This window comes from Verticillium dahliae, genomic scaffold, assembly GCF_000150675.1.
Source record: "Verticillium dahliae VdLs.17 supercont1.37 genomic scaffold, whole genome shotgun sequence".
Lineage (NCBI taxonomy): Eukaryota > Fungi > Ascomycota > Sordariomycetes > Glomerellales > Plectosphaerellaceae > Verticillium > Verticillium dahliae.
The window spans coordinates 47,783-72,723 of NW_009276961.1; the positions used below are offsets into that span (position 1 = coordinate 47,783).

A 24,941-nucleotide genomic window follows, 5' to 3' on the forward strand; every position below is an offset into this window, starting at 1 on the left:
TTCAACAAGACAGGGCAGGGCCCGACTCAGTTGAGCGTTCAAGATAAGGGAAACAACGGGAAGCTGCTGTGCTCTGAGGACTCTTTCCAGGCCAAGTGGACAGCTCAGCCCACTGCACCCTGGGGAAATACCACCCCCCCTCTGTGCCTGCCTGCTTTGCCAGCCCATCTCCGGACGGCAGTCGCGGGATGCCGACAAAAGTGGAAGGATAGAAACCCGTCATACCTGCCCAATGTAGTGTCTGCTCCAATGAACAGCGCTGATAAGCATTCGCGAGGTTGATGGCCCCAGCCAACCGTACTTGCTAGACACTTCCTAGCACACGTGCTACCCACAGCACTAAAAAGCCAATTCTTATCTTCAGTTTGGGAAGTGCCCTCTGACTGGCTGGTCGCAACCCCCCCCCCCCCCCCCCTTTCTAATGTTTTGGCCGTTTCCAGGGCTCATGCACTGGTCACTGGACATGGGGGTCTCCACATGGTGGTCAGTCTGTCGGCTTCGGCATCAAACACAGAAGGGCATGCACACGACACAACCATCGGGGGAACGGCCACCGGCCCCTTCGGACATCTCCTGCTGTGCTGCCTACACGTCTCACGCTCACAGATCAGGCCCCTGGGTGGCGTGAGATGCCTCTTATCAGCGGCCAAACATCAACCTTTGCCACGCAGCCCTGCGTCAGCTCGGCTCAGCTCAGCATCCCTTCATGCCAAAAACGTCGCCAATGAGCGACCCAGACGGACAGCCACGAAAAGGTTGGAAGTGAGGCAGATGCGCACCATGTCAGTCGCCCGAAACTAGCGGACGGAACGCCCAGCGCAGCGCCCCCCGCGGAACCCCAGCCGCGACTGTTGAAGGCTCTTGGCTTCCAGACCACCCCATCAAAATTTATGGATCTCGCTGCCTGTCAAGCCTGCTTCTGTTGCTTGCGTGCTGTGGGGCCCTGTCCGCCCGTGTGGGGCCAACTAGTCATGTCTCACGCTCAGCAGAACCGGTAGATGGCCATCGGGGGGGGGGGAAGGGCGATTTCGGAATTCTTCCTGACGCCAAGCTGAAAGCGACGAGCACAGAGTCCGAACCCAAATAACGCTTGTTCGCTGTCACAAAAGCAGCCGAAAAAAAAGAAGACGGAATTGCCCCAGCGGGTATTTGGGACGCACGGGAAAGTAACTCATCCGCCTTTCCAACGCCGTCGCCCACGGTACCTGAGGTTGAAGAATAAGGAACTCATTCTATGAGGCTGCCCATGGCCGCCTTGGTCGACCTGGATCATCCACTGACCACACCACCAACCTTTCTCCTGCTGCTGAATCGAAGCCAACGAATTTGATGGGGCAGCACCCCGCAGGACCCCGCAGGCAATGAAGAGGGCCAAGATCATCAGCAGTCGTCAGTTGATTGACGGTGGAATGCTGGGCCTGCCCATCAAACGCCCAAGAAGACAGTCGGCTAGCGATCTGGTAAAGATGGACAGGGCCACAACTCCTATGTCACCCTCAGTCTACCAGTCAGGACACACGAACGACACGGGCGCCCAGCCCGTTTCCAGCAAAGGGCAATCAGTTCTGCACACCCTTCGTCATTCAGCATCGAAACAAATCCAAGCTCGCGGCACCACTGATGGGATCTCGATGTCACCCCCCGATCAGGTCGAACCATCGTTTGTCTGCCTCGCGAACTGCCCGTCTCAGGTTCTCAACGACTGTAAACAAACATTGTGTTGCTCCCTTTTTGCCTGGTAATGAGCACATCCTCATTCGCCGATTTCAAGATGGCACTCTTGGCCTCACTTAGAGTACCGCTTCGCCAGCCGGGTCAACAAAGTGCTGTCTTGCGTAGTGAGTGTATCTTTGTCCCATCCCACCCTCTTTGATGCAGGTGCCCTCTTTTCGCAACCTCTTATCCACTTGCCTTGATTCGCTCGTCGCCTGGTTGCCCTGGGTGTACGACGTCGTTGCCCTCCAACTGCGTCATCCACTCAGTTGAGTCTCCTTCCCAAACTTATGATTCCAGGTGTGGAGGGGTGGGTTCGACTTTTGCGGGGTACCAGGGTGTGTGTGGATTCTGCGAAAGACGCCCATTCCCATGGAGAGGGGCCTTCCTCCAGCATTGGCACCAGCGCTGACGACCATCATGAGGACTGGGAACAGCACCTCATGCGCACTGTTCGTCATGCCATGATTCCGACGTGATGTTCAAGACCCCATGCACTTTTGACGCAGCGCATCCGCTCGTGGCCATGATTCAGTTTGCTCACGATGTCTTGTGCGATAGACGCATCCAGAATGTTGTTTATGGGGCCTTCCATGCTGGTCAGCAGACTATGACGTCCACGGGGTCGGACTCCGGTCCAGAACGTGGCGAGGCTGGTTCGTGTGTTTTCCTGGCGCGAATGTGCCCAGCCGCACGACCATCCCCGGGCAGGCATGGTAAAGGTATGTATCTAGCTGAACAGTGCCTGACTGGCATTTTAGCCAATTGAACAGTTCGATGTCGCGCCGTTGTTGCCTTGGACTGACCATCGAAATATCTGGAGACTGCACCTAAGGGAACGTTCGGGGACCTTCGACTAGGTACAGAGGTTGATAGACCTAAGTAGCACTGCTGCATGTCCAAAGACTTCACGACACTGATCTCAAGGCAGTCCTAGGGTTCCTGTTATTACCGTGCGGCTTTTCGGCACCTAGTTCGAGGCCTCGACCTGGCGAAGACATCACTGGGCAGAATTATTTGCCCAGCTAGCTTCAGTAGCACCAAGAATAGACGCAGGAACAGCAATAGCATGGGAATTTCTGATCTAAGTCTCGTCATTCATTCCGTGTGTTTTCCCCAAACGCCAAAACCATGCTGCCAGCGTCTTGTTCTAGCGCAAAACCTCGTCTTCATCACAAGCAAAGCAAGCCCCACATCGTGCTCAATGAGAGTCGACACCAGTAGCACCGATATCAGCACCGGCCGACGACGATGTGCCGAGATTGTTGAACAGCTTCTCCTTCACCTCGCCTGCCATGAGACCCGTCCGTTCCTGCGAAGATACGGAGCTGCAGTCCCTAACGAGCTTCTCCATCACGACATCGACACGCTTGCTCGACCCCGGTGTGCCACCTAGGTTCATCGTCGCCGCGCCGCCCTGTGCGATGCGGCTCTGGCGCGAGAGCAGCGTCGTCGCCTCGCCAATCTTGGAGGATAGGTCGAGCATCTGCTTGTTTCCGTAGTCGCGGTTCGTGAAGAGGGGACTTTGGCTGAGCGTCTGCACCCAGTACTTGTGCCACAGCAGCTCGAGCAGATGCGTGTCGAGAGTGCTCTTGTAGTGGGAGATTTCAAGGCTGTAGTACTTGCTCGCATGGGCGCCGAATTCGGCGGCTTTGGCGAGCGGAACGGCTTGGAAACCGTCAATGATCGCGACGCCGCTGGTTCCCACGTCGTCGGCGGGTTCCTTGCCGGTCGCCATACCAAGAGGCGGTTGCGGGAAGGTGCGGAAGGCGCCTATCTCGACCTTGCCGGCGCTGATGGTACGGTCAGGGTCAATCACGACGGCCAAGAACGGGTCCTGGAACTGCTGGTGCGTTGTCTGGGTCATGACGTCGATGCCTGACAGCCAGCAGCCGTAGCCTGGGTGCGAGTGGTACCAGCCGACTACGTTCTCCATGCGGCCCTGTCGGCGGCAGGCGTCGGTGTACTCGACCATGTATTCGTCAGCATCTGCGTGGGCATTGACACGGGTCTCGGTGCCTTCTACGGGCAGTCGAAAAGCGTCTGTGACGATTAAAGCGTCGCCGTTGATGTAGCCCTGCATGAGGCCCATGATCTCGAGGGAGCCGCCGGAGCGTGCATGCATGACCATCTTGATGAGGGCGGTCGCGCTGATGCGGACGCGCCTAAAATGTAGTGGATTCTGCGCCCAGGCGCGGGCCGACATGGCCTCCTTGTTTGCAGCTTCGTCAAATGCATACAGGGCATCTCGCTTGGGGTCGACGAGTTCAATATTGTTGTCGAGCTCTATGGAGAGGTCAGCTTGGTCACCAGGGTGTGTACAGGGCAGCAGGAGATTCGGGAGGGAGTTCGAGGTACATACCCCAGCACGCCAGGGGCGGCGTTGCTTTGGACGCCATCTTTGACTTCTGGCGCGTTGAGTGCAGACGCAAGGCGTTCGTCTGCTGCTTCGCCCAAGTTGGGAGGAGGCGAAGTTGAAGCTGCGTTGAGCTCCATGGTCGTTACCCCACCACGGCAGGCCAACGAAGTGGGTCCCAGCGTCTGGCTTATCGTTATCGATAATGGAGCTTGCTGCCTACACGCGCCTTCCCAACACCAGTCTTCTCTGTCAACACCAGTCTTCTCTGTCAACACCAGTCTTCTCTGTCAACACCAGTCTTCTCTGTCAACACCAGTCTTCTCTGTCAACACCAGTCTTCTCTGTCAACACCAGTCTTCTCTGTCAACACCAGTCTTCTCTGCATCTTGCAGCAATTGCAACTTCCGCAAAAGACGAACAGCTTCTACTTATTCGAATCTTGCCTCTTGTGCTCCAACCGACAGCGAGAAGGCCGCCTGAGCTGTGGAGTAGCTCCCGTCCAGAATGGTCATCTGCCTTAGCCAACAGCTGTCCTCGATGGATCAATGCAGCCGCGGCGTTTCCAGTTCTTTTCTTCTGTTGGACTCTCGCAGTCATTCATCCATTTCAATGACGGTTTTCAAATGGAACCAGTTTTAGCCTTCCTACTAACACAGCTATGAATGTGAGGCCGTCACAGCCTCGAAGAGTAGGAGATCCGCATCGCATCGAGCAGGTTGCATTACTTGTCTCCCGGACGTCATATCGGTCAAGAGGCCATCCAAAGCCTGGCAAATCCATGGCTCGGCCACGTGTGGTCGACATGTCGCATGTGTCTAATCGCACACAAACGCAGGCTTCATGTGCTCCCCTATACCAACCCAGGTCGAACCACCCATCCGTCAACTCCTCACTGTCTGCATGGCCGGCCCAGCAGAACACTTCGCTGTTCTTCAGTGCCGTCCCTTCGCCTTTCAAAATTACCTCGCAGGAACACAATATGTAAGCTTCCGTCTCGTACTCCTGCAGCCGCGCGAGCTGTTTCGGCGAACGGCACTCCCACACCATGCCAGCCACCACAACGTCCCCTCCTCGTCCAAGCGTCATCTGCGGTACGATTGCAGGGTGCGTACCGTACATCCGTACCCGCCATCCTCGAATGTACCCAGGGTGGAGCGTCGGCCTGCGCGCGATGCCGACAACAGCTTGCAGCACATCTGTGTCCATCAGGGGCCCGTAGAGGAACACGTGAAATGGAAATAATGCCGTCTCGAGGCTCGAGTCAGTGGCCTGAGAAGCATAGTCTGTGAGTTGCCGTGGTAGGTTGCCGCTAGCGCTGTCCCCAGGATTCATGTGTGGTTCCTGCGGCTCTTGGAGTCGTGGAGTAGAAACGGTTGGCCATGTCGTTGATAGCTTGTCGCCAATTGCCCCGGCAGGCCCCGAGCCGCGAGCGCTAGCATCGGCGCCAAATCGATCGATCATGGTGATTTGGGCTGATGGCACGGGCAAACGAGTGGCACAGGACAGCCAGGACGTGCTCCTGCGCGGGGCGCGAAGCTTTCAAACATCTCACTTTCTCGGTTGTCAACCGCTGCGAAATACGAAGCAGAGCACGCGGCATGTTCGTCACCTCCGCCAGCGGAGAAGGGGGCGCGGCGCCTGGAGGCGTAACCGTGGCCTTGGCAGCCCCTAGTCGCATCCCATCACGGGGGATTCCTTGGAAAAGGCACCAGCTTAAAGTGGTGGGCTCAACAATCTCTGCATGGTCGGCCATCATCGTAGCCATTGAGGCTGCCTTGCACATTACATCCGAAGACTGCCTAGTGTACTAGGCTTCTTGAATATTTCCAGCTATGAATTACGCATTTGAAATCCATCGAGAGGTGCTGGCGCCACTTATTGCCACGACAGGGTGACCTAAATCAGCAGCAACGGAGCGTATTCAATTCCGCACAGCATTCGAGTGCCTCATTTCTCCGTTTACCGGAATCTCAGTCCTCAAGCTCGTAACTTTTCTGGAACGCCTCCAGATCAAACTTTCCGTCCCGCAGCTGTTCCTGGTTCCCGATAAATACGAAAACCCGTCCATTCTTGCCAATCTTGTCCTCATCGGGGCTCGAAAAGGTGCAGTCCCGCGCCTCGTAGTTGTTCGTCTCATAGGCCTGCAGCCGCGCCACCGTGCCGGGGTTCGCCGCCTCGTCGATCCAGACCTTGCCCTGGACGAGCCCGTTGGGGTCCGGAACGATTGCCGGGTACATGCTCCACAGCTTTGCAGTGTAGCCTCGTAGGGTGGCATCGTGAAGGATGATAGGGCGGTCGGTGCCCGTAACAATTCCAAGAATGACAGGATCCATGAGAGAGCCGTAGAAGAAGTAGGTGTGCTCTAGGCAAGGGGCAATGGTGGGGGGAGTCGATGGGGGAGTGGTGCTGGACGTGGTGGTTGCCATGGCGCTCATGTAATCGGAGATCATCAAAGTCAGGTCGTTTGCGGTGCGAGTACTAGTTGGTTGTGGTTATCATGAGAATACCGCTTTGGAATGGGATCATACGATGGTCTTCTCTCTTATAGACGCGACGAGGTGCTTCAATGAAGCTGGTGTACAGTGCTTGTGTCGGATACTTCTTGGAGTGAATCCTCTTCATCCTAATCCCGAAATCTTGCCCTTCAGAGACAGCTAAGAAGCTGCAAAGACACCAGCGTTGCACCTTTGACGGTTGTCCAACAATGCAAACCTACAAAAGGGCTTGACGCGAAGGTGCGCAGGAATTCAACCGCTCCTTCCCCATCATGATTGTGACAAGCGGCCGTCACCGTTGTTTGTTGATGAACAAGGTTGTCATGGTGTCTTCAAACAAATATCAAACTGCCAACACCAAATATGTCTCCTCCTCAACTCTCGCTACCTTCTATTCGAGGCGTCAACCGTCCCTTTTTGGGCGTAGTAGTAGAGAATGGCGGGTGGAAGTAGCAAATATGATCTACATATTGATTGACGCATCGAAATGTCAACAAACAGCGACACTAAAGTCCATGCAGGTCACAAACAGACCAGCATAGCGGTGGAATCCCCTTCCGTTCGCCCCTCCCCCCGAAATCGGAGGCCAGGTAAATCTCGTAACCCTCAGCCGTGCTGCGCCCATATCTATGATACTAGCGACAAGCTCGCTAGTTGCGATCGGAGTTTCCACGTTGATTCTGGTGCGTCGAAGGTGAATACTCCTGTTGATGTTGTTGTTGTTCAGATACAAGCGGCCAATTGAACGACTCCTCGAAGCCTCATGTCGAACTAGCGAGAACAAACATTACGCTAGCGGTTCGGATACTTCACAACAAGGTGGTAATCACGACATCAATCGTGGCTCGTAGGCAGCATGGCGATGCTATAGACTCGATGACATGAGTCTGGACGACTGTCTAAGACAGACTCTCTCCATGTGATGATGGTTCATTCAAATCATGTGTATGGTGCAAGCGAGGAACATGTGATCCCACTCGGCAAAGCTTTTATATCCCAGGTGGCCATTGAGGTATAGCGATGGCTGATTGTGGAGAAATTGTGCCATGAAGTCTATCTCAAGGACCCTCATGGAAGCCTCAAGCCACCACGCGGCAGAGGAGTTCACCAGGGCCTCTGCTCAGCTCTCACCTTTTGATCTTTCGAAAAATGCATCGCGACGCTCACGATTGCTCAGTCTGTGACGAGTCGCTTCTTTTTGGTCCCAAGACTGTCATGGATTAAGAGCATGAACGACTCAAGACTTTGTTGTTGCATCGCCCCAGCATGGTCACGAAGGGCAGCACACACCATATCAAGAACGACATCAACACAGATGTCACATAACTGTCAGATCTGTGCCTTGGAACCTTCAACACGCCACACAGGTGGCTGCTGATGGCAGGTGGTGCTCCCTTGCCAGATTTGCAAGGCTCCTCACGAGCAACTTAGACGTACCTGTATGTCCCCATCCTCGTAAACACCATATATATATGTTATGGCTTCTGCAGACTTTGAGTCTGCAATCGGGCCATCTGGCTGTCCCGTATTTCCTTGTCGAAGCTCCAATACCTCCAGACAACGAACGAGTCGATGTCCCGTCGCCACTGATAACATCCACTTGCCGGCCTTTGAATTTGGTTGAATTTTTTGCCAGACCTGCCGTCATGGGTCTTTCGGTACAGATCGCTCCGTTTCTTTCGGCGCAGCCAGCACTCGAGATGGCAGATGTCGATAACGTTGATCTGAATGACAGGGAGATGGAGAAACGAGTCATCAGGAAACAAGACATGCATTTGCTCCCGTGGATGTGTATAACTTATCTCCTCTGTCAGTCTTGTTCCGGGTGACCGCTGGTTGAAGCCCCTGCTAACAGTTCCAGGCTACCTCAACCGTATCAGCCTGGGCAATGCTCGGACTCTGAATGACACGCAACCGGAGGACAACATTCTCAAACAGCTGGACCTTTCAGGATCGCGGTACAGCATTGTGATTGCTGTTTTCTTCGTGCCCTATGTCATTTTCGAGTTCCCAGGCACTCTGCTGATGAAGCACTTCTCGCCGAGCAAGTGGATCGCTCGAATCGTCATCTCAATCGGACTGGTAGCCATGAGCACATCGGCCGTCTCCAGCTTCTCGACGCTCCTGCTGGCCAGGTTCTTCTCGGGGGCCGCGGAAGCGGGCTTCTCTTCTGCAGTCATGATGCATCTTTGCTTCTGGTACAAGCCGGAAGAACGGGCGACGCGAATGGCCATCTTTGCATCGAGCGTGGCCCTCGCCTGCGCTTTCGGAGGACTCATCGCTTCTGGCATTTCCTTCCTGAATGGCTTCGGCGGCTTGTCCGGCTGGCAGTGGCTCTTCATTCTGGAAGGAACACCCGGCGTTCTCGTCGGGCTGGCAGCCTGGTTCTTGTTGCCAGATTATCCCCAGACAGCGTCATGGCTGACGCCCGAGGAGAGGACGTTCGCCGTCCAGCGTCTCGGTCCATGCGCGCCTACAATGGGCGACACCACCTGGGACCGCGAGACGGTCAAACGAACTCTGATCGATCCTGTGTTCTGGCTGTACTCTATACAGTACTTTCTCATGACGAACGCGCTCAACGCCTTTGGGTACTTTGCCCCATCGATTGTGGCGAATTTGGGGTTCTCTGGGAGTGCAGGCCAGCTCATGACCGTGCCTCCCAACCTGTTCGCGCTCTTGGTGGTTGTCGGAGCTTGCGTTCACAGCGACAGAACCCAAGAGCGGTCCAGACACATCGTGTTTGCCCTGGTATTTGTGGCCACTGGATACTTGGTACTGGCGTCGGTCGAGAACTGGGCCGTACGGTATGCGGCTGTGTGTATCATCGCCTGTACTAACGCTGCTGTCCTGCCATTCATCGCGGTAAGCATGCTTCCTTGTCTGCTTCAGGCCCTCAGATTACTGACGAGTACCCCAGCATCGAACGGCTACTGTCAAGGGATCTACGGCAACCGCGGTTGCGACAGGCGGCATGGTTGCCATTTCGAACTGCGCCGGCATCTCAGCGCCATTTCTGTTCCCCGCCTGGTCAGCTCCAATGTACAGCATGGGAAACTGGACGATATTTGCCTTCCTGGCCGTGTCGATTTCGACGAGTCTGTACGCGTGGTATCTTTTGGGCAGCCACAGCGGATACAGGCCAACCATCTCTGCTCACTGCGTGGGTGAGAGTGGCGAGGACTTGAACGCCGAAGGGAATATGCGACAGAGAATCGAGAGCCTTGGTTCGGGTAAATCATCCATGTCAGACCAGGTGCTTGGAATTTCAACCCTCGGGTCAGAGGCTGAAAAGACGCATGTGAATACGGCAGAGAAGGCACTATGATCATTGTTTTTTGGCCTGAGGACGGTTGGTCAAGGTACCGGATAGTGGCAAGGCTGCATGGCTTCAACCAGACGAGGGGCTGGGAGGAAGATCTGCCTGGCGCCTGACATCTCGATATTCAATGCAACCTCGCGATAGAGCTCTTTCTCCTGACTCTTTTTGACTTGAGGTAGCTCGTCCTTCTGAAATTATGAGGCAAACCTTCACGAGATGAAACCGTTTCGTTTAATGCGAGACTCGTCACGTTACTATATGCCGTTTGCATGTTCATTCTAGCTTCTATCTATTCCTCATCTTCAAACGTTACCGAGTTGACCATGGCCCAATTCCTGATGTCGTCAAAGTTGCGGCAGACATGCAACGTGCTGAAGTCTGGCCAGTGGCCTTCCATTGGCAAATCCGGATAGTTCTTGAAGGTAAAGATGCCAATGTCACTTTGACACATCAAATTTAGCCTCAACGCCTCGAGACAGTGGTCTATGTCAAGTAAGCCTCGGCAGTTGTTCGCCGTCAGAGAGTAGACGTTGGACATACCAATATGCCCACGGAGGTCCTCAGGATCAGTGGCAACGTCACCACCGACCTCCTCTTGTGAGTAGTATTCGCTCCACGTAGCCATGCGAAGAAGATTCAGGCAGTGTAGCTGGTGGAAGACCTCGATGCCAACACGGTAGCCCTCCTCGCCAGTAGTGGGATGTTTCCACTTGATGGACGTTGGATCGAGACCCAGACGTTCTAACTCGGCCTGCGAGATCATCTGGTCGCCAACTGCGATCTGTCAACAACAAAGCGCAACTCTAAAGGGGATTGAGGTCGCATACCATTGTTGGTAATGTGATCCCACGCCCGGTCGACCTCTTTGCCGTATCCGACATAGGGAGACCAGTCCATGACGGGTGTGAGGTTGTACCGCTCCGTGTGGTAGTTGACGACTTCTGCGACAGGAGCTTCGAGTGGTCAGCAAAGGCGCAGGTCCGATGAATCTCTTGTACGACTCACAATAGGAAGAATACTTCTTGGTGAAGAAGACATCTCGATCGGCATGGCGAATTCGGTACGCCTGCACCAGCGACACCAGCGACATGGACAAGAGTACGCCGTGGGCCAGCCACTGCCAGTTCTGTTTCACGGACTTGAACCAGCTTCGTGGCCGCTCTTCATACAAGCTCATGCGCTTCCATTCCCGCTTTTCATCGGACACGCTCTCTGCTAGAGTCTCTGTAAGGCTTTCTTCATCCTCCTCTGGGATTCTCGATTCGTAGGTCTTGCTCGACATGCTGGTTGGCTTCGAAATAAGGGCAAAAACGCGTGGAAACAATGGCACGCCTGGTGCTCAAAAGAAGTGAAGTGGCAGGAAAAGAGAGAAAGGCTTGGGAAAGTCAGCAAGCGGTCGAAACGGAGGAAAGTTGAAAAGCATCGCTAGGCGCAGAGGCGCTCGCTCTCGACAGATTCGCTCAGACCCAGCACAGATGAGACGAGTGCTGTAAACTCCCAGTCTAGTTTGGTGCCGTGCACAAAATAGGGGTCGCCCTCCAGGCCCAGGCCTACCATTCGACGGGTTGTAGTTCCTCGCATGTGCCCCCAGCACTGTGAACGACTGCTGACGGCGCATTACGACACAGCAGGGCAATTCGAGGCGAGACAGTCTCCAAAAGAGACATGCAAGCGAGCCAGAGAAACCCTGCGTGTCCAATCGCCAGCAATCCGATAGTAATGCTTCGCGGGCGGCGATTCCGTTCCAGGCTGCCGAAAATACGTTTCGGAGTTTCAGCATAGATCCTGACGCAGTGGTGTCGTGTCTCAGTGTTCAAGTTCGGAGCGAAACAGGGGTCTGATCCCCCCACATGAAAGTTCGCAAGGGGAAGAAGCATGGGGGATCAACAATAGATGCGCCTTTGCCGGCGATCCAGTATCCCAGTGGTGATCTGCCATACAGGGGTCACGTGTTCTTGTCTTTTCGACTGTTGAAACCTTCCCTGTGCCACCCTCGCGGGCCATCATCAAGTCTTGGCAACTGATCCGCAAGATGAGCCTTGCGACTGATCGCCTCGAAACCTCGACAGCGCTTCCTGGTGTAAAAGTGTGCGCCGTCTGATCCGTGAAACTTCGACTGACGTGCCCCATGAAGCATGACCCATGTTGACCGAGATCGCAACGTTGGACGTTCTGAGCATTCTGATGCCCTTCGTATGCCGCTTGCGAACGGGAATGCGGCTGGCCTGGAGGCTGTTCGGCACACTGGGGCATCTCTGGGCCCAGTGTTAGACTTGGAAAAGTAATTTCTGACACGAGGAGTTGGGAGCTTCGTCCCAAGTTGTCCAGGTACAGAGCCCAAGCGAAGACATTCGCAAGAGATGGGCCCTTCAGAACGACGGGCTCGCTCCTGCGCCCGTCCTTTGGAACACGGCCAGACCGCAATATAAACCCTCTCAAAACTTCTCACCAAATTCACAACTGGGTTCTCCATCTCACACTCGCTCGACGCGATCTTCTTCCATTCCCTCCTTGTCGTTTATTTTCTACAGTTTGTCATTCGCTGCCGGCCAGCTAAGCCCAATTCATCATCATGCACGCTCCCACTTTCAGCCACGTCTTGGTGGCCGCTGTTCTTGCCGCCACTGGTGTCCAGTCCTTTAGCACTGGTGCGCCAGGAAACCAGCTTGCCAGGCGCATGGTTCGTCACCCAGTGTCGAACATGTGGGAAGTGTAACCGTTGCTGACAATTATATTTCACAAGCCCCCGTTGTTGCCCTGGCCATGCCAGCTTTTGCCATGACCACGGCTGTCGAGGAGCGCGAGGTGAGTTGCAAGACGAATACACTGTGGACTCGGACTGACTGGCTTTGCAGGCCGAAGAGCCAGTTGCCCTGGAGGCTCGCCATCACCGCGGCAAGGGAACCAACAATGCTGGCGCCAATGCCGGCGCCAATGCTGGCACCAACGCTGCCACCGGCGGTGGGAAGAGGAAGAAGAACAAGAACGGCGCCGGTATTGCTGGCCTGTTCGGAAAGAAGAACAACAAGCGCGAAGAGGTTGAAGTCGTCGACTACGCCGCGCTCGAGGCCCGTCACCATCGCGGGAAGGGAACCAACAATGCTGGCGCCAATGCCGGCGCCAATGCCGGCGCCAATGCCGGCGCCAATGCCGGCGCCAATGCCGGCACCAACGCTGCCACCGGCGGTGGGAAGAGGAAGAAGAACAAGAACGGCGCTGGTATTGCTGGTCTGTTCGGAAAGAAGAACAATAAGCGCGAAGAGGTTGAAGCCGTCGACTACGCCGCGCTCGAGGCCCGTCACCATCGCGGGAAGGGAACCAACAATGCTGGCGCCAATGCCGGCGCCAATGCCGGCGCCAATGCCGGCGCCAATGCCGGCGCCAATGCTGGCACCAACGCTGCCACCGGCGGTGGGAAGAGGAAGAAGAACAAGAACGGCGCTGGTATTGCTGGCCTGTTCGGCAAGAAAAACAACAAGCGCGCTATCGCGTTCACGGCCTAACTGGGTTAATTAACGGGGGGAGTCGGGCGAGAAGGACAAGCTCTTTCGGGGAACCAATCCTGTATGCATATTTGGATCTTGACAGTCATGATAGCGAAATCACCTTGACTATCGTCGAGGGCACAATGATAATCGAGATCCCGTGAAGCATCCATCACCGTGCCTGCGACATATAATTTCGAGAAGTCGACTTTCTGAGACGTGAATAATCTTGAGATGGATGTTTGGGATCGACGTTGGGATGCTGGCGCGCCTGGGTGATCGCCCCATGCACCCCATGATGAGACGCGGTTGATGTGCTACAACGTTGTTCGAGCCGAGCAATCCATTGGGTAATCGGGCCCAGACCAAAACACGTTTTCAGGCCATTGTCATGTCGCAGGATCTCGGCCAGCGCGAATTACAGACCATCACACGCAGTCCTGGATGTTGCTGGCGGTGGGCTCGGTCGTCGTCAGGTTGAGTACGACGAAACAGGCGCAAGTCAGAGTTGGTGGTGGGCGCAGGTTGTCTTTTGACTTGAGAAGAGACCGACCTCAGAGGGGACGATAGAAAGGTTTGCTTTGAGCACTTTTCTCAGAGATGTAGATAAGGCACGCAAGGCGACATACATGGCGAGAAGGTGATTGTTCGAGGTCAAGTTCATCGTACATTCCCAACAGATCTACGAGCTTCAAGCTTGGTCGGCGCCTGCTTAGGTAAGCAGATTCCCCTAATCCTTCCCCGCCGCATTCAGCATTCAGCATTCAGCATTCAGGGGCAGGTCAGCCTATACGGTACCTACCTAGGTACCTAAAGGTACCGTACCTGCCTACACGGAAAACGTTCCAACATTTGCAGGCTGCTCACGAACGTTGTTGCAGCGGCAAGCCAGGCTCAATCCTCATTTTTATCCTCTCGCTCTCGACTTGAAGACAGTCATGCAAGTTCTCATTGACATTAACAATGCATGGGATCGCCTTCACCTGAAGCTGTCCCTGGCTCCAGGGGATCCGCCAAGCCAGGTGAGCCATTCTGTCTCAGCTGCTGGTCTTCGTCCTGACAAAGTGCCTTGTATGGAAAGATCAGACTTCACCCATTCAAGAAGGTTGATATGGAGAAAGCCTGCTCATTCTAGCGCCTCCATTTCTTGAGCTGCTTTGACATCGTGTCTCTGGTCCTCCATGTCAACAATAGCCACCATCTGAAATGACTCTCGACCGGATTCCCTGGCGGCCGAAGGTCAACGGCGGAGGCACCTTCCAGGGCAAGACGTGAAAGGCAAATATCGAGCTACAAAGCAATCCAGAAAGAAGCCCGCTGAACCGCCTCGGCCTCACGAAGCTTGCGCTGGCTTCTAGCATCATCTTGTCCATTTCGTGCTTGTTTTTACAACATGGCCGACCTGTATATCACATGCTCAGCCGCCTCACGATCACCATTGTTTGGCATAGAAACCGTACGCTGGCTTTCATCTGTCGAAACTCTGAACGTCATCTGGAGCAAGTCCACAATATCGCGTCCCAGCGGCACTGACTACTCAAACAATCATCAGCCATGGCACCCAAATCCAATCCCCGCAAAGAGGTGGCATTGACTCTAGACAATGTGAAACGCTCGAAAGTTTTTGATCTCAACATTCGGTCGACCTATACGCAATTCAACGGTCAAGAGGCCTTCAGAGAGCTGGTGCAGAACTGGTAATCATGGCTACCGCTGGCAGAGAAGCTTGAGCTAAATGCAGACGCTAGGCGAGACGAGGTGATCAGGGCCAGTGGCCTCAGCCCGCAGCAGTTCATGGACTCTGTCACCCGCGAGATAACGACGAATGACTCGAAAGTCGAGATCTTATACAAGGCCATCACACCCGCGCAAGACTCACAAGGCGCACCGGAGGTTTTTGGTTTTATTCGGTACAAAGGGGAAAATGGACAAGGCACAGTTGAACTCACGAACCGCAAGAGCACCCTCCAACTTGAGCATCTGGAGATGGGTGGCACCAGCAAGAGACACGCCACGAACCAAGCAGGCACCCACGGCGAGGGAATGAAGCTCGCGGCCCTCTCCATGCTGAGACCAGACAACAACCACAGTGTGCAATGCGTCTCTGGAGGTTGCACGTGGACTTTCTACTTGAACAGTCTCTTCAAACTGTGTGTGAAGGTCGAGCGGATGCCCAAAAGCAGTCTTCACCAGATCATGCCCCCTTCTAGGCGTCTAAAGCAGACTCATTCTACATGTGTAGCAGTGCCCCATGAAGATGTGCAATTCCTGCTCGGGGCCAGTAGCAAAAACGACGATCAAACGAAGCAGAACACTCAGCATGTCCCTATCACGAAAGGCGTGTTCGAGAGCTGGACGTCCACGGCGCTCTTTCTGCAGGAGCCAAATCCGCAGATGACAATCACGACGTCTCGTGGCAAACTCTTGTTGGAGCCCAAATATCATGGCAAACTATACCTCAAAGGCTTACTTCTCAGCCATTCTGCCCACAACTCCGCCAGCATCAGTGGCAAGCAGATGAGGTACGGCTATGACTTTGCAGACGGCAGCACGAACCGAGATCGCCTGCATGTGGCTACTGCGGCAGAGGAAGCAGCAACCATCGCTAGTATCTGGGCACAAAGTATCGAACAGCGACCAGAGATGATTGACAACCTCAGCGACATGCTGCTGTCAGAGACTTCAGAGTACGCCGACGTCAACATGGCGGACAGGAACACGAGTTTTCATGTTGCAACCCGTTTGAAGGCGGCCCTCGTGGAGAAATATCCCAACCGGTGGTTCTTTGACAACGAGCAGAGAACGGAGGTAAGACTATCATTGCTCTTCCTTTTCTGGAGAATAATGGCACTGACTCTTCGTAGTATCCTGAACTCGAACTAACAATCCAAGGCCTTGGATTGCAAGGAATGTTTCTCCCCAAAACGTACTGGAAACTGCTGCACAAGCAGGGGCTTGTACGCGAAGTCTGTGATGAGGAGGCCATACGGTTCGGCAAAGCCAAGGCCCTGGGCCCAAAAGAACTGCCTCAAACATATTTTGCTCAGGAGCTTTATCGCATCATCAAAGCATGTATGCACGACTGTCACGAATGCATGCATCGCATCACCCTGCTCATTGTTGACGCTGGCGAACTGAAGCTTGACACTGCGTATCGCACGGGCCCGGCTGCACAGCTCAAGGTACACGTCAAATGGTTGTCGCATGACATCCTCGGCACAGAACTGGGGACGCGACTCGACAAGGACAGCCTGCGAGACGTCGGCAGAATCGCGAGACTGCTTTTCAAGCGCCTGCTGCAGACTCTGCCAACCCACAAGCTTAAACTTGGTGGAAAGACGTGGCAGTGGAAGATCCGCCAGCTCGGGCTGCTAGCTGACCAGCGGATCGACGACGCAACCGTGTTCGGTTCGACGCGCGTGTTTCCGGAGCCTGCGGTCTCTCAGGGCGTGGTGGTTCGCAGCCACTTCCTCAGGGAGCTGCCCCAAGGCACCTCTGCTGAAATCCATCTTCACGGCATGGCAACTTGCGGTGACAAACGCAGCATCTTTTGTGCTGCAGAAGGTAAGTCCCAGTGTGGCCTCTGCCCTGAACTCCGACTAAAGCAAAAACCCTCTAGTCCGCCATCCGCGTTGTACTGGACCGGCCGGGTCCTGCAGACGCTTGGTGGTTTCAGAACCCCGGACGGGCGTGACTTTTGAAAACTTGGACCTTCGAGTAGACTATTTCGCCCTTGTCTATTCTGCGAACACGCCAGGATCCTTCGTCCACGTCTCTTGCGGTTCTACCAAGCCGTCCGCCTTTCAAAAGTTGACAGTTACCACTAGCCACTCGGCCCCCGTCGGCGGCGATGCTAGCAAGGACTGCGACACCGCCGATAGATCCTCGACGACGGGAAGCAAGCGGCCGGCAGATGCGTATCAGGTATTCACGCCTCACTCGAAGCGTGTCAGATGGTAGCCCAACATAGCGGTCTCCGTTGTCAGTCTACGCCGCTGTGAACCTTTTCAGGTACTTGAGGTTGCCAACCGGCGTGGAGGTGGTACTCCTCTGTCTCGGGTTGGCTAGATTAGATCTGGCTCCGCGTCAGGGGAACTGCTCCGGCCAGACGCTGGATACTTGGCCTTGGAGGTAGCATAAGATGGATAGTCTACGTATAAGCCCAGATTAGGTCACGGAACATGAATGTGCAATACTATACGTCCTCCTTGATACCATTATCGAATGTGAAAACACATGGCGCATGAGAAGGGCCGGATGGCCTTTCGACTTTGTAGTTGTGTCTTTACTGCCCCATGTAGTAGATGACATGCTTGCCCTCGGGTCTACGTCGCAGCGGTCGGCAGCCACCTAGCAAACCACTCCATGGGAACGAACCGTCACCGCGCACATCACGTTCAGCCGTCCGTAATCCAAACAAGGGTATCATTGAATTCGCATCTGGTGCCGCATGCCAGGCGGATCCCGACGTGCGGCTATGTACTCTACTTCCTCCGCGCCTCCTTGGCCTTGGGCGTCCAGACGCGGACCCCCTTGGCGCTGTCCCACACGCTGGCGCCGACCTTGGCGGGGATCTTTCGGCCCTTGAGCCGCTGGTCGACGACCCAGGTGCCGACGACAAACTCCTGCTTGCCCAGCATGCCCGGCGGCAGCGCGCCGGCGCTCTGGCCGACGACGAGGTCCCAGACCTCGCCGAGCTCGTCGTCCGGCAGGCGCGACCGGCGCCAAATCTCGCGCACGACGACGTTCAGAACGAGGTCGGCGGCGGCGGCGGCGCGGGGGCCGGGGGCCATCTTGTCGTGCAACAGGCCGCGGTTGCTGGCCCAGAGGGCCTCGTAGCGCTTGCGCTCGCGCGGCGTCATCTCCTCGCGCCAGCGGCGGCGGGCGCCCTCGTGGTGAAAGTGCTTCTTGTTCGAGTGCGAGCCGTGGTGCTTCTTCTTGCGGCGCGTCTCCTCGTCGTCCGACTGCGCCGCCGGCTGCCGGAGCGTCTGGCGCAGGCGCGGTGACTTGGCGTGGTGGCGGCGCGGCAGAGGCGGCGCCGGGCTGTGACCGCTGGCGCTCGTGTTGCTGGGCGTCAGCCGGGCGGCGGCGAGGGAGCCGGCCATGATGGCGTTGGAGAGCGAGTGCAGGGGGAGGCTGCTCGTTGACACGGCCGCCGGGTGGCGGCGAGGGAGCGAAGGCGTGTAGGGCCTTGTTGGCGAGCCGACAGGCATGCTGGTCGTGGACGAGGGCCGCGGCGGCAGCTCCCGACGAGGTATGGGCGATGCTGGCCGCGGTGTCTGGGTCGAGGACGCCGAGACGAACGTCTCGTTGGACGAGCTGGTCCCCGATGTTGTCGGCCTTGCAATCGTGCTTACCCGACGTCCGTTGCTGAGAGCAGCGAGGTTGGCGTCATTCACAGGCAACGGTGCCGTGGCTCGAGGAGGAGCTGCCGGCTTTGCGGTCGAACTAGCGCCGCGGGGTTGAGGAGGGGTGGGTGGTCGCAGCTTGGCTTGGGAGGCCGGTCTCGTCGGCACAGGCGAGAGGACTGCCGTTGCGGAGCGGCTGATGATCCTCGGAGGCGGCATCTCGATGGACTCGGGTCGATGTTTCCGCGTCTTGGGTACGAGAACGGGTTTAGGGGACGAGGGAGTAGGTGGGAGGGTAGGTGGGAGGGAGGGCGGAGGCTTCGACTTGGCGGCCAGCGCCTGTCCGTTGGAGCGATCCGCCTTGGTCGCGGTCTCTGGAGCGCCCAGTCTCAGCGAGACGTCTGGAACGCGCTGTCCTTTCTGGGGCTGAGGCGGTCGAGTCTCAGGCGCGTGCCGTTGCGTCAGGCGCAGCGGTGCCATGACGGCGCGCATGGGTTTCGGCGGCGACGGAGCCCTGGGCTTCGCCGCTGCCTCTTCCCCAGCCTGTGTCTCAACTGGCCTCGGCCTGGCCTCTGTTTCTGCTAGCCCCGGCCTGGCCTTCACGTGGGGGTTCGGGTTGGACGGCGGCGTGAGTTCGCTACGCAGAGGGGACCCGGGCTCCCTCCTGTCGGGGCTCATCTTCCTTTCGGGCGTCATGGGCCTCAGCTTTGGCTTCACCCTGGGTTTCGCCCTCGCTGTTGGTGTCGTTTCCTCCGTCGCGAGCGAGCCAGGGTCGCGCACCGGCGGCGTGCGCCTGCCCTGTGGACTGATTTCTCGCTCGGGCGTCATGGCCCTCAGCTGGGGCACACGCCGCATGGCGGTGGGTCGTCTGACGGGCGTCCTCTTTTTCATGGGCTCCACGTCGTCACCGTTGCCGTTGTCTTCGTCTTCTCTCCTCTCGAACATGGAGATCAGGTTCGTCGTCGGCGCGATGGAGCTCGTGTCCGGCAGGTCGAGGCTGCTGGCGCCGCTGAGGCTGTTGACACTGGTCCTGCGGCGGGCGACGGGCAGGCACGGAACAGGGGTGTTGGCATTGGGGCTCGGCGAGGCGGAGCGCGAGGCGGCGAGGGTGGCGGCGATGTACGAGGGGCTCTTCGTGTCGTAGCTCGTGGGCTTGGCGGCAGAGGACGGAGACAGGCGGGCGGCGGGCGGCGGGCTCGAGGCGAGACGAGGCCGGCGGGCGTGCTCGGTGGTGCCGTCGGTGCCGCCGGTCGTCTGCCGGCTCTGGGACGGGGCTGGGCTGCGGCTGCGGCTCCTGTCGCGGATCGAGGCCGTCGCGGCGGCATAGAGGGCGCCGTTGGGGAGCACTCGTTTGGCGGGTGGTATGGGTCTCGAGGCCGTGGTTCGGGCGAAGGCGAGGTTGGCTCCTTGAAGGGCGGCGGCGGCGTTGGAGGCTGCCTGGGATGGAGGCGGCACAGCAGGCCGCACGGAAGGCTGGTGGGCCATGATGGCGGGCGTCGTGTGGGGGGAGCGATTGAGTTCAGCGGCGTGGGCGTGGGCGTGGGAGGACAGATGGGCAGCTCATGCTGTCGATGCTCGTGGCGAGGACGGTGCTGACAACGGCGAGTGTGCCGTGGTGGAGGCAGTGAGTGTGCCGTGATGGACGAGTATGCCGTGATGGAGGCAGCGGTATGCCGTGATGGACGAGTGTGCCGTAATGGACGAGTATGCCGTGATGGACGAGTATGCCGTGATGGACGAGTATGCCGTGATGGACGAGTATGCCGTGATGGACGAGTATGCCGTGATGGACGAGTATGCCGTGAAGGAGGCAGCCAGGTCGAGTTCAGGTCGACAGATCGATTAGGTGATGTCAATGCAGGCTAAAACAGATATCGCTGCATCAAGTCGGAATCAACAGAAGGGGACATGCTGTCGAGAAGAGGGTGGAGGCTGGCGGAGATGAGGGCGATGGGGGGCGAAGCAGGTGGCTGCAAGGTCCCGAGGATCCGGCGTCGTGTTTGGGTTGCAGGGGACCTTGGGATGTTGGTGGAGAGATGGTCAAGCCAAGATGATTACCATGTCTATCTACAGCTGCTTCTGCTCAGCCTTGGAGCCGTTGCAGAATGACACAAAAGGTGGGGCTCTTCAGCCATCTACAGCCCTAGGTCCTAGGTGCTGTACCTAGCCCGCTAGGTACCTAGGTCCTGTACCTAGGTGCTGTACCTAGTGAGGTACCTAGGTGCTGTACCTAGTGAGGTACCTAGTGCCTAGAGCGCCTTGACAGAGACTTCGCTCTGCGTTAGGTACGTGCTAGCAGCGGTACGCGCCTCCAGGTGCCTACCAGCTAAGGTAGGTGAGTAGGTATCCAGCAAGTGGTCGACAAAAATCGTCCCACCAAATGAAAGAGCCCGAATGTACTGACCAGCCGGCCTCTGCCTCGCTGTCACGTGGTAAGCCTGCTGTAGCCTTGTGGTGGGCCATTTTTCTGCCAGCGCCTGGTAGACACCCTTTTACCTCAGTAGCAGAAGCTTCACTCACCGCACACCCGGAACAGTCATCAAATGAATTGAACATGAATTGAACATAAAAAACATTCGTCAGTCGGCGTAAGCCTGCTTTCCCTTTCCTTGCCCCTACAACGCCGTCGGCCCAAACGCCGTACCAAAACACAAAGAAGCCCACCAACCCCCCCCCCCCCCCCCCCAAAACTCTCCATCGCTGGACCACCCCCCGCCTCCTTTCCCCCGTAATTACAATCGACTGAACAGAATAACGAGAAGCAACAAGAAATAGGCCAGTGGAGCTGCCCTCCAAGTCGAGGCCACCCGTGTACGTACTATGGGACCGAAGAAGAAGGAAGAGGCAGAAGAAGAAGCAGGCGCTGAGATGCCTCGTCGTAGCATACAGCGTCCCATCCATGCCTCTTAGTACGCCTCTTCGTCCGTCCACCCGCTGGCGTTGGACACGATGCGCTCGCCTCCCTCGTCCACGTAGGCATGTCCCGCATGCTGCGCCGGGATCGCCCGCAGCCGCTTCGTCTGGCTGGCGTTGGGCCGGTAGCCCGCCGCCTCGGGCTCCATGCGCTTGCCCCGTGCCGCGCGCACCTTGGCGTAGTACGTGTCCGACGCGTCCGCCTCGGGCTCGCTGTTGTCGTCGTACGTCTCCCAGTTCTCCGACCCCGTCACGTTGCTCGACCCGTTGGACGAGTTGGAGATCTGCCGCGGCGGCGGTGCCTGCGGGTACGCCATGACGGCCGGCGCCCCCCGCATCGAGCCGTATTCGTATTGTGAGTGAGACTGGTGGGAGTGGTGCGACTGGTGCGACTGGTGCGACTGATGAGACTGGTGCGAGAGCGTCGAGTTGGACCGCGTTATCCTCTCGGCCGCCGGCTGCGCCTGCGGCTGCGGGTCCTCGTACACATCTTCGAGCTCGGCCTGGCGGATGATGCTAGAGCCGAGGCCCGCCGACTTGTACGGGTTGACCGGCGTCTGGAGCTCCGGCACATGCACGAGCTCGCGCATCTTGGGTGGCGGCGCACGCATCGGCGCGCCGTTGCGCATTGTGCCTCCTGCCCCTGTGGGTCGGCCTTCTGCCCGCGTCTCCGGTCGTGGCCGCTCGGGCGAGTTGTTACCGTTCTTGAGGTTCGACAGGGGCGCGCGCGCGGGGATTCTCGACGGGCTGCCCTTGGGGTTTGTCGGTGCCGCGCGCTTCGTCGTTGTGGCTGCGGCCGGTGCCGCCGTCGGTGTCTTCGCGCCCGCCCGGCCGCCTCCGCCGGCTATCGATTTAGCCGCACTGTTCGCCCGGCTGATGGTGCCCGGTCGAGCCACTTTGGAGGCCGAAGCTGGTGGCCCCGCAGGGGTCTTTGATCGTGGACCCGGCGCCGGCCCAGACTTGGCTTCGTCGGCGTCGATCATGTCGAGATATCTCTCGCCGTGCACCAAAAAGTCCCGGCCGTACTCGTCTTCCCACCTCTCCAGCTGCTTCCGCAGATCCGCCGCAATCTTGGGCAGCTCCTTGGTGATCCTCTTGCGCAGCTTCTCCTCGCGCAACAGCTTTCCGGGATCACGCCTCTCGCCCTTTTGTCCACGCATCATGAGACGCGAGGCGTCCTGGCTGGAGGCCGCCAGCTCGTCGCGATCATGGGTCAGGGTCCTGTGCTTGTCCACGAGGGCCAGGATCGGCGCCCGCTGCTCGCGGACAGCTTCGAGACGTGCAATCTCCCGTTCGTGAGCCTCGAGCAGCGCATCGCTGTACACATCGGAAAAGGCGGGCGTGAACTCGAGCATCTCGTCCTCCGAGAGGTAGAGAGCGTCCCACAGTTCCTGCAGCTTGTAACGCGCGTCCTCGACGAATAGATGCAGATTCTGCCGCTTGAGCTCGTTCAGCCGTGCGAGCTCATCCTCAAACTCGTTGATCTGGCGCAGGCCACAACCGCGGTTCGCGTTGAGGAACGATTTGCGCTCGCCACTGTCGACGCCAAGCTTCTCCCAGAGCGCCTCGACCGCTGCCCTCAGGCTGACGAGGTGCTTCTCACGGTTCTTCTTCTCGTCGGCAAGCTTGTCGCGCTTCTGGCGCAGCCGGTTGACGTCCTCTTCGTGCAGACCCAGCTGCTCAGGCGAGTCACGGTAGTACTTGACAATGGCGCCGTCGGTTTGCGCCTGGGGCGTGCCGAGCTCGGCCCATAGTTGGATAATGTGTTCGCAGAGTGACTTGACGTTGGCTACCCGACGCGTGTATTCCTCGTAGACGCGGGTGAATTCATTGTCGAGCTTGTCGACGTACGTAGGAGAGAGATCAAAGGACGGAGGGACCGATTGGTTCGGCGCCGTGGGCGGCAGAGCGATCTTGACAAAGGTGGGTTCGAGGTGGGAAGAGTAGGATTCGAGGGCCTGAACAAGTTCTGTGCTAGGTTAGCAAAAGCTCGTGGATGTTGCTGTATCGAGAATATCGCAGTATGGAGGACAACGCACTCTTGACTTGCTCGAACCGCTCCTTGTGCAGCCTGCCGATCTGGACGTGTCTCTCCTTAAGGTGCTGCAGGCAGCGAGTCAGCGGGTAGGTGATTTGCAAGTCTTCGTCGTCGTGGTCGCGGCGTCGAGTGTCGTCGAGGGAAGCTTCCATCTGGCGGATGGTCGTGATCATCCGCTGGGCCTCATCCATCATATCCTCCTTCTCAGCAGTGACCAGCCGGACTTGGTCATGGAGGGCCTTCGACAGAGCCTCGAAGAGCTACATGTATATCATTAGCCACAAACCGGAAAAAAAGAACTTGGTTATTGTGTCTACCTCTGATTCACGTGTTTCACGGTCGTGATTCGGGACACCAATCTCGTCAAAGAGGCCGTGGAGTTGGCCGATAATGGTGCCCACCTGCTGGGCGAGGTAGCTGGTGTCCATGATGCGGTTGTTATTCGGCGAGGTGGCCGAGTCGTGGTTGGGAAGGTGTCGACAAGGTCTGTCGCAGCACGGTAGAGTCGTAGCGTCTGCTGTTCACGGGATGCCCCCGAGATGCGCCGGTCGAGCGGTGCACTCCCATGCAGCAATCTGATGATGGTCACCGGGACGTCAGTTGCGTGGTGTGCATGTCCTGCGACAGCAAGGCCAAGGTCGGAAAGAAAACGATTTAGACGGTTCGAGAGTAATGTCTGAGAGCGCGGCCGCGTCGCGGTGGATGTGTCGTGGTCAATGGTAAGGGAAAGTGTGGAAGCGAAGGTGACTGGAATGTGAGATCGCCAGATGGAGGAGGAGCACGTTGATTGCTGGGGTTCAACATGTTTTGGCTAGTGCTGGGGCGCCTTCGCGTCCTGGACGGCAGCGTCGCCAGCGTCGCCAGCGTCGCCAGGGCAACGGTGAGAGCCAGTTGATCGGCGGGCGGGCCAGCGCTGACGGCAGGTTTTCCAGTGGACGAGCCACTAGAATGACACGCTAGAACTGCTGGCCGGGGCGTCTGTTTCAGTGGGAGCTACCCCGCGCTGCTCCCCCCGCCAATCAAACGATGTGGCCGGGCTCCGTTTCATCCACATCTGCCCACTGCCTTTCCGCTCCTGTGAGCACCTGCCAAAGCTCCTCCTAACCTTGGTCCTGTCTGACCTTCTGACCAAGATTATCCTGGATTCCCTAGACAATCCGATTGTCGACATCCATCAACCCATGTATCCATCATCTCAGACCAGGGAACATCCCGTCACACGTGGACTCTGTTGAGACGACATGCACGTGCACATTCCATCACCAACT

The 24,941-nt window shown here is 57.2% G+C and overlaps 9 protein-coding genes across 9 annotated transcripts; 3 read left to right on the forward strand and 6 right to left on the reverse strand.

Annotated features, from left to right (window-relative positions):
- Positions 1 to 2,914: 2,914 nt before the first annotated feature.
- Positions 2,915 to 4,112, reverse strand: VDAG_10288 (COP9 signalosome complex subunit 5; the record flags this gene model as incomplete). Its single annotated transcript, XM_009659757.1, has 2 exons — positions 2,915 to 3,999; positions 4,076 to 4,112. The coding sequence occupies 2 exons, from the start codon at positions 4,110 to 4,112 to the stop codon at positions 2,915 to 2,917; spliced, it is 1,122 nt and encodes a 373-aa protein (XP_009658052.1).
- A 566-nt stretch (positions 4,113 to 4,678) lies between these two features.
- On the reverse strand, positions 4,679 to 5,533 carry VDAG_10289 (uncharacterized protein; the record flags this gene model as incomplete). Its single annotated transcript, XM_009659758.1, has 1 exon — positions 4,679 to 5,533. The coding sequence occupies one exon, from the start codon at positions 5,531 to 5,533 to the stop codon at positions 4,679 to 4,681; it is 855 nt and encodes a 284-aa protein (XP_009658053.1).
- A 509-nt stretch (positions 5,534 to 6,042) lies between these two features.
- Positions 6,043 to 6,522, reverse strand: VDAG_10290 (uncharacterized protein; the record flags this gene model as incomplete). Its single annotated transcript, XM_009659759.1, has 1 exon — positions 6,043 to 6,522. One exon carries the CDS (start codon positions 6,520 to 6,522, stop codon positions 6,043 to 6,045), a length of 480 nt encoding a protein of 159 aa, XP_009658054.1.
- A 1,745-nt stretch (positions 6,523 to 8,267) lies between these two features.
- On the forward strand, positions 8,268 to 9,895 carry VDAG_10291 (pantothenate transporter liz1; the record flags this gene model as incomplete). Its single annotated transcript, XM_009659760.1, has 3 exons — positions 8,268 to 8,376; positions 8,429 to 9,384; positions 9,488 to 9,895. 3 exons carry the CDS (start codon positions 8,268 to 8,270, stop codon positions 9,893 to 9,895), a joined length of 1,473 nt encoding a protein of 490 aa, XP_009658055.1.
- A 283-nt stretch (positions 9,896 to 10,178) lies between these two features.
- Positions 10,179 to 11,872, reverse strand: VDAG_10292 (uncharacterized protein; the record flags this gene model as incomplete). The annotated part of the gene is made up of 2 exons (XM_009659761.1): positions 10,895 to 11,872; positions 10,179 to 10,663 (listed from the first exon to the last, which is right to left on the reverse strand). Exons 1-2 carry the CDS (start codon positions 11,169 to 11,171, stop codon positions 10,179 to 10,181), a joined length of 762 nt encoding a protein of 253 aa, XP_009658056.1. The 5' UTR covers positions 11,172 to 11,872.
- Positions 11,873 to 12,461: 589 nt separating this feature from the next.
- VDAG_10293 (uncharacterized protein) lies at positions 12,462 to 13,392 on the forward strand (the record flags this gene model as incomplete). Its single annotated transcript, XM_009659762.1, has 3 exons — positions 12,462 to 12,537; positions 12,633 to 12,694; positions 12,745 to 13,392. 3 exons carry the CDS (start codon positions 12,462 to 12,464, stop codon positions 13,390 to 13,392), a joined length of 786 nt encoding a protein of 261 aa, XP_009658057.1.
- A 1,536-nt stretch (positions 13,393 to 14,928) lies between these two features.
- Positions 14,929 to 17,334, forward strand: VDAG_10294 (uncharacterized protein; the record flags this gene model as incomplete). The annotated part of the gene is made up of 4 exons (XM_009659763.1): positions 14,929 to 15,071; positions 15,123 to 16,182; positions 16,239 to 16,938; positions 16,994 to 17,334. The coding sequence occupies 4 exons, from the start codon at positions 14,929 to 14,931 to the stop codon at positions 17,332 to 17,334; spliced, it is 2,244 nt and encodes a 747-aa protein (XP_009658058.1).
- A 524-nt stretch (positions 17,335 to 17,858) lies between these two features.
- VDAG_10295 (increased rDNA silencing protein) lies at positions 17,859 to 20,207 on the reverse strand (the record flags this gene model as incomplete). Its single annotated transcript, XM_009659764.1, has 1 exon — positions 17,859 to 20,207. One exon carries the CDS (start codon positions 20,205 to 20,207, stop codon positions 17,859 to 17,861), a length of 2,349 nt encoding a protein of 782 aa, XP_009658059.1.
- A 1,421-nt stretch (positions 20,208 to 21,628) lies between these two features.
- Positions 21,629 to 24,288, reverse strand: VDAG_10296 (uncharacterized protein; the record flags this gene model as incomplete). The annotated part of the gene is made up of 3 exons (XM_009659765.1): positions 23,991 to 24,288; positions 23,675 to 23,933; positions 21,629 to 23,604 (listed from the first exon to the last, which is right to left on the reverse strand). The coding sequence occupies exons 1-3, from the start codon at positions 24,099 to 24,101 to the stop codon at positions 21,629 to 21,631; spliced, it is 2,346 nt and encodes a 781-aa protein (XP_009658060.1). The 5' UTR covers positions 24,102 to 24,288.
- Positions 24,289 to 24,941: the final 653 nt, after the last annotated feature.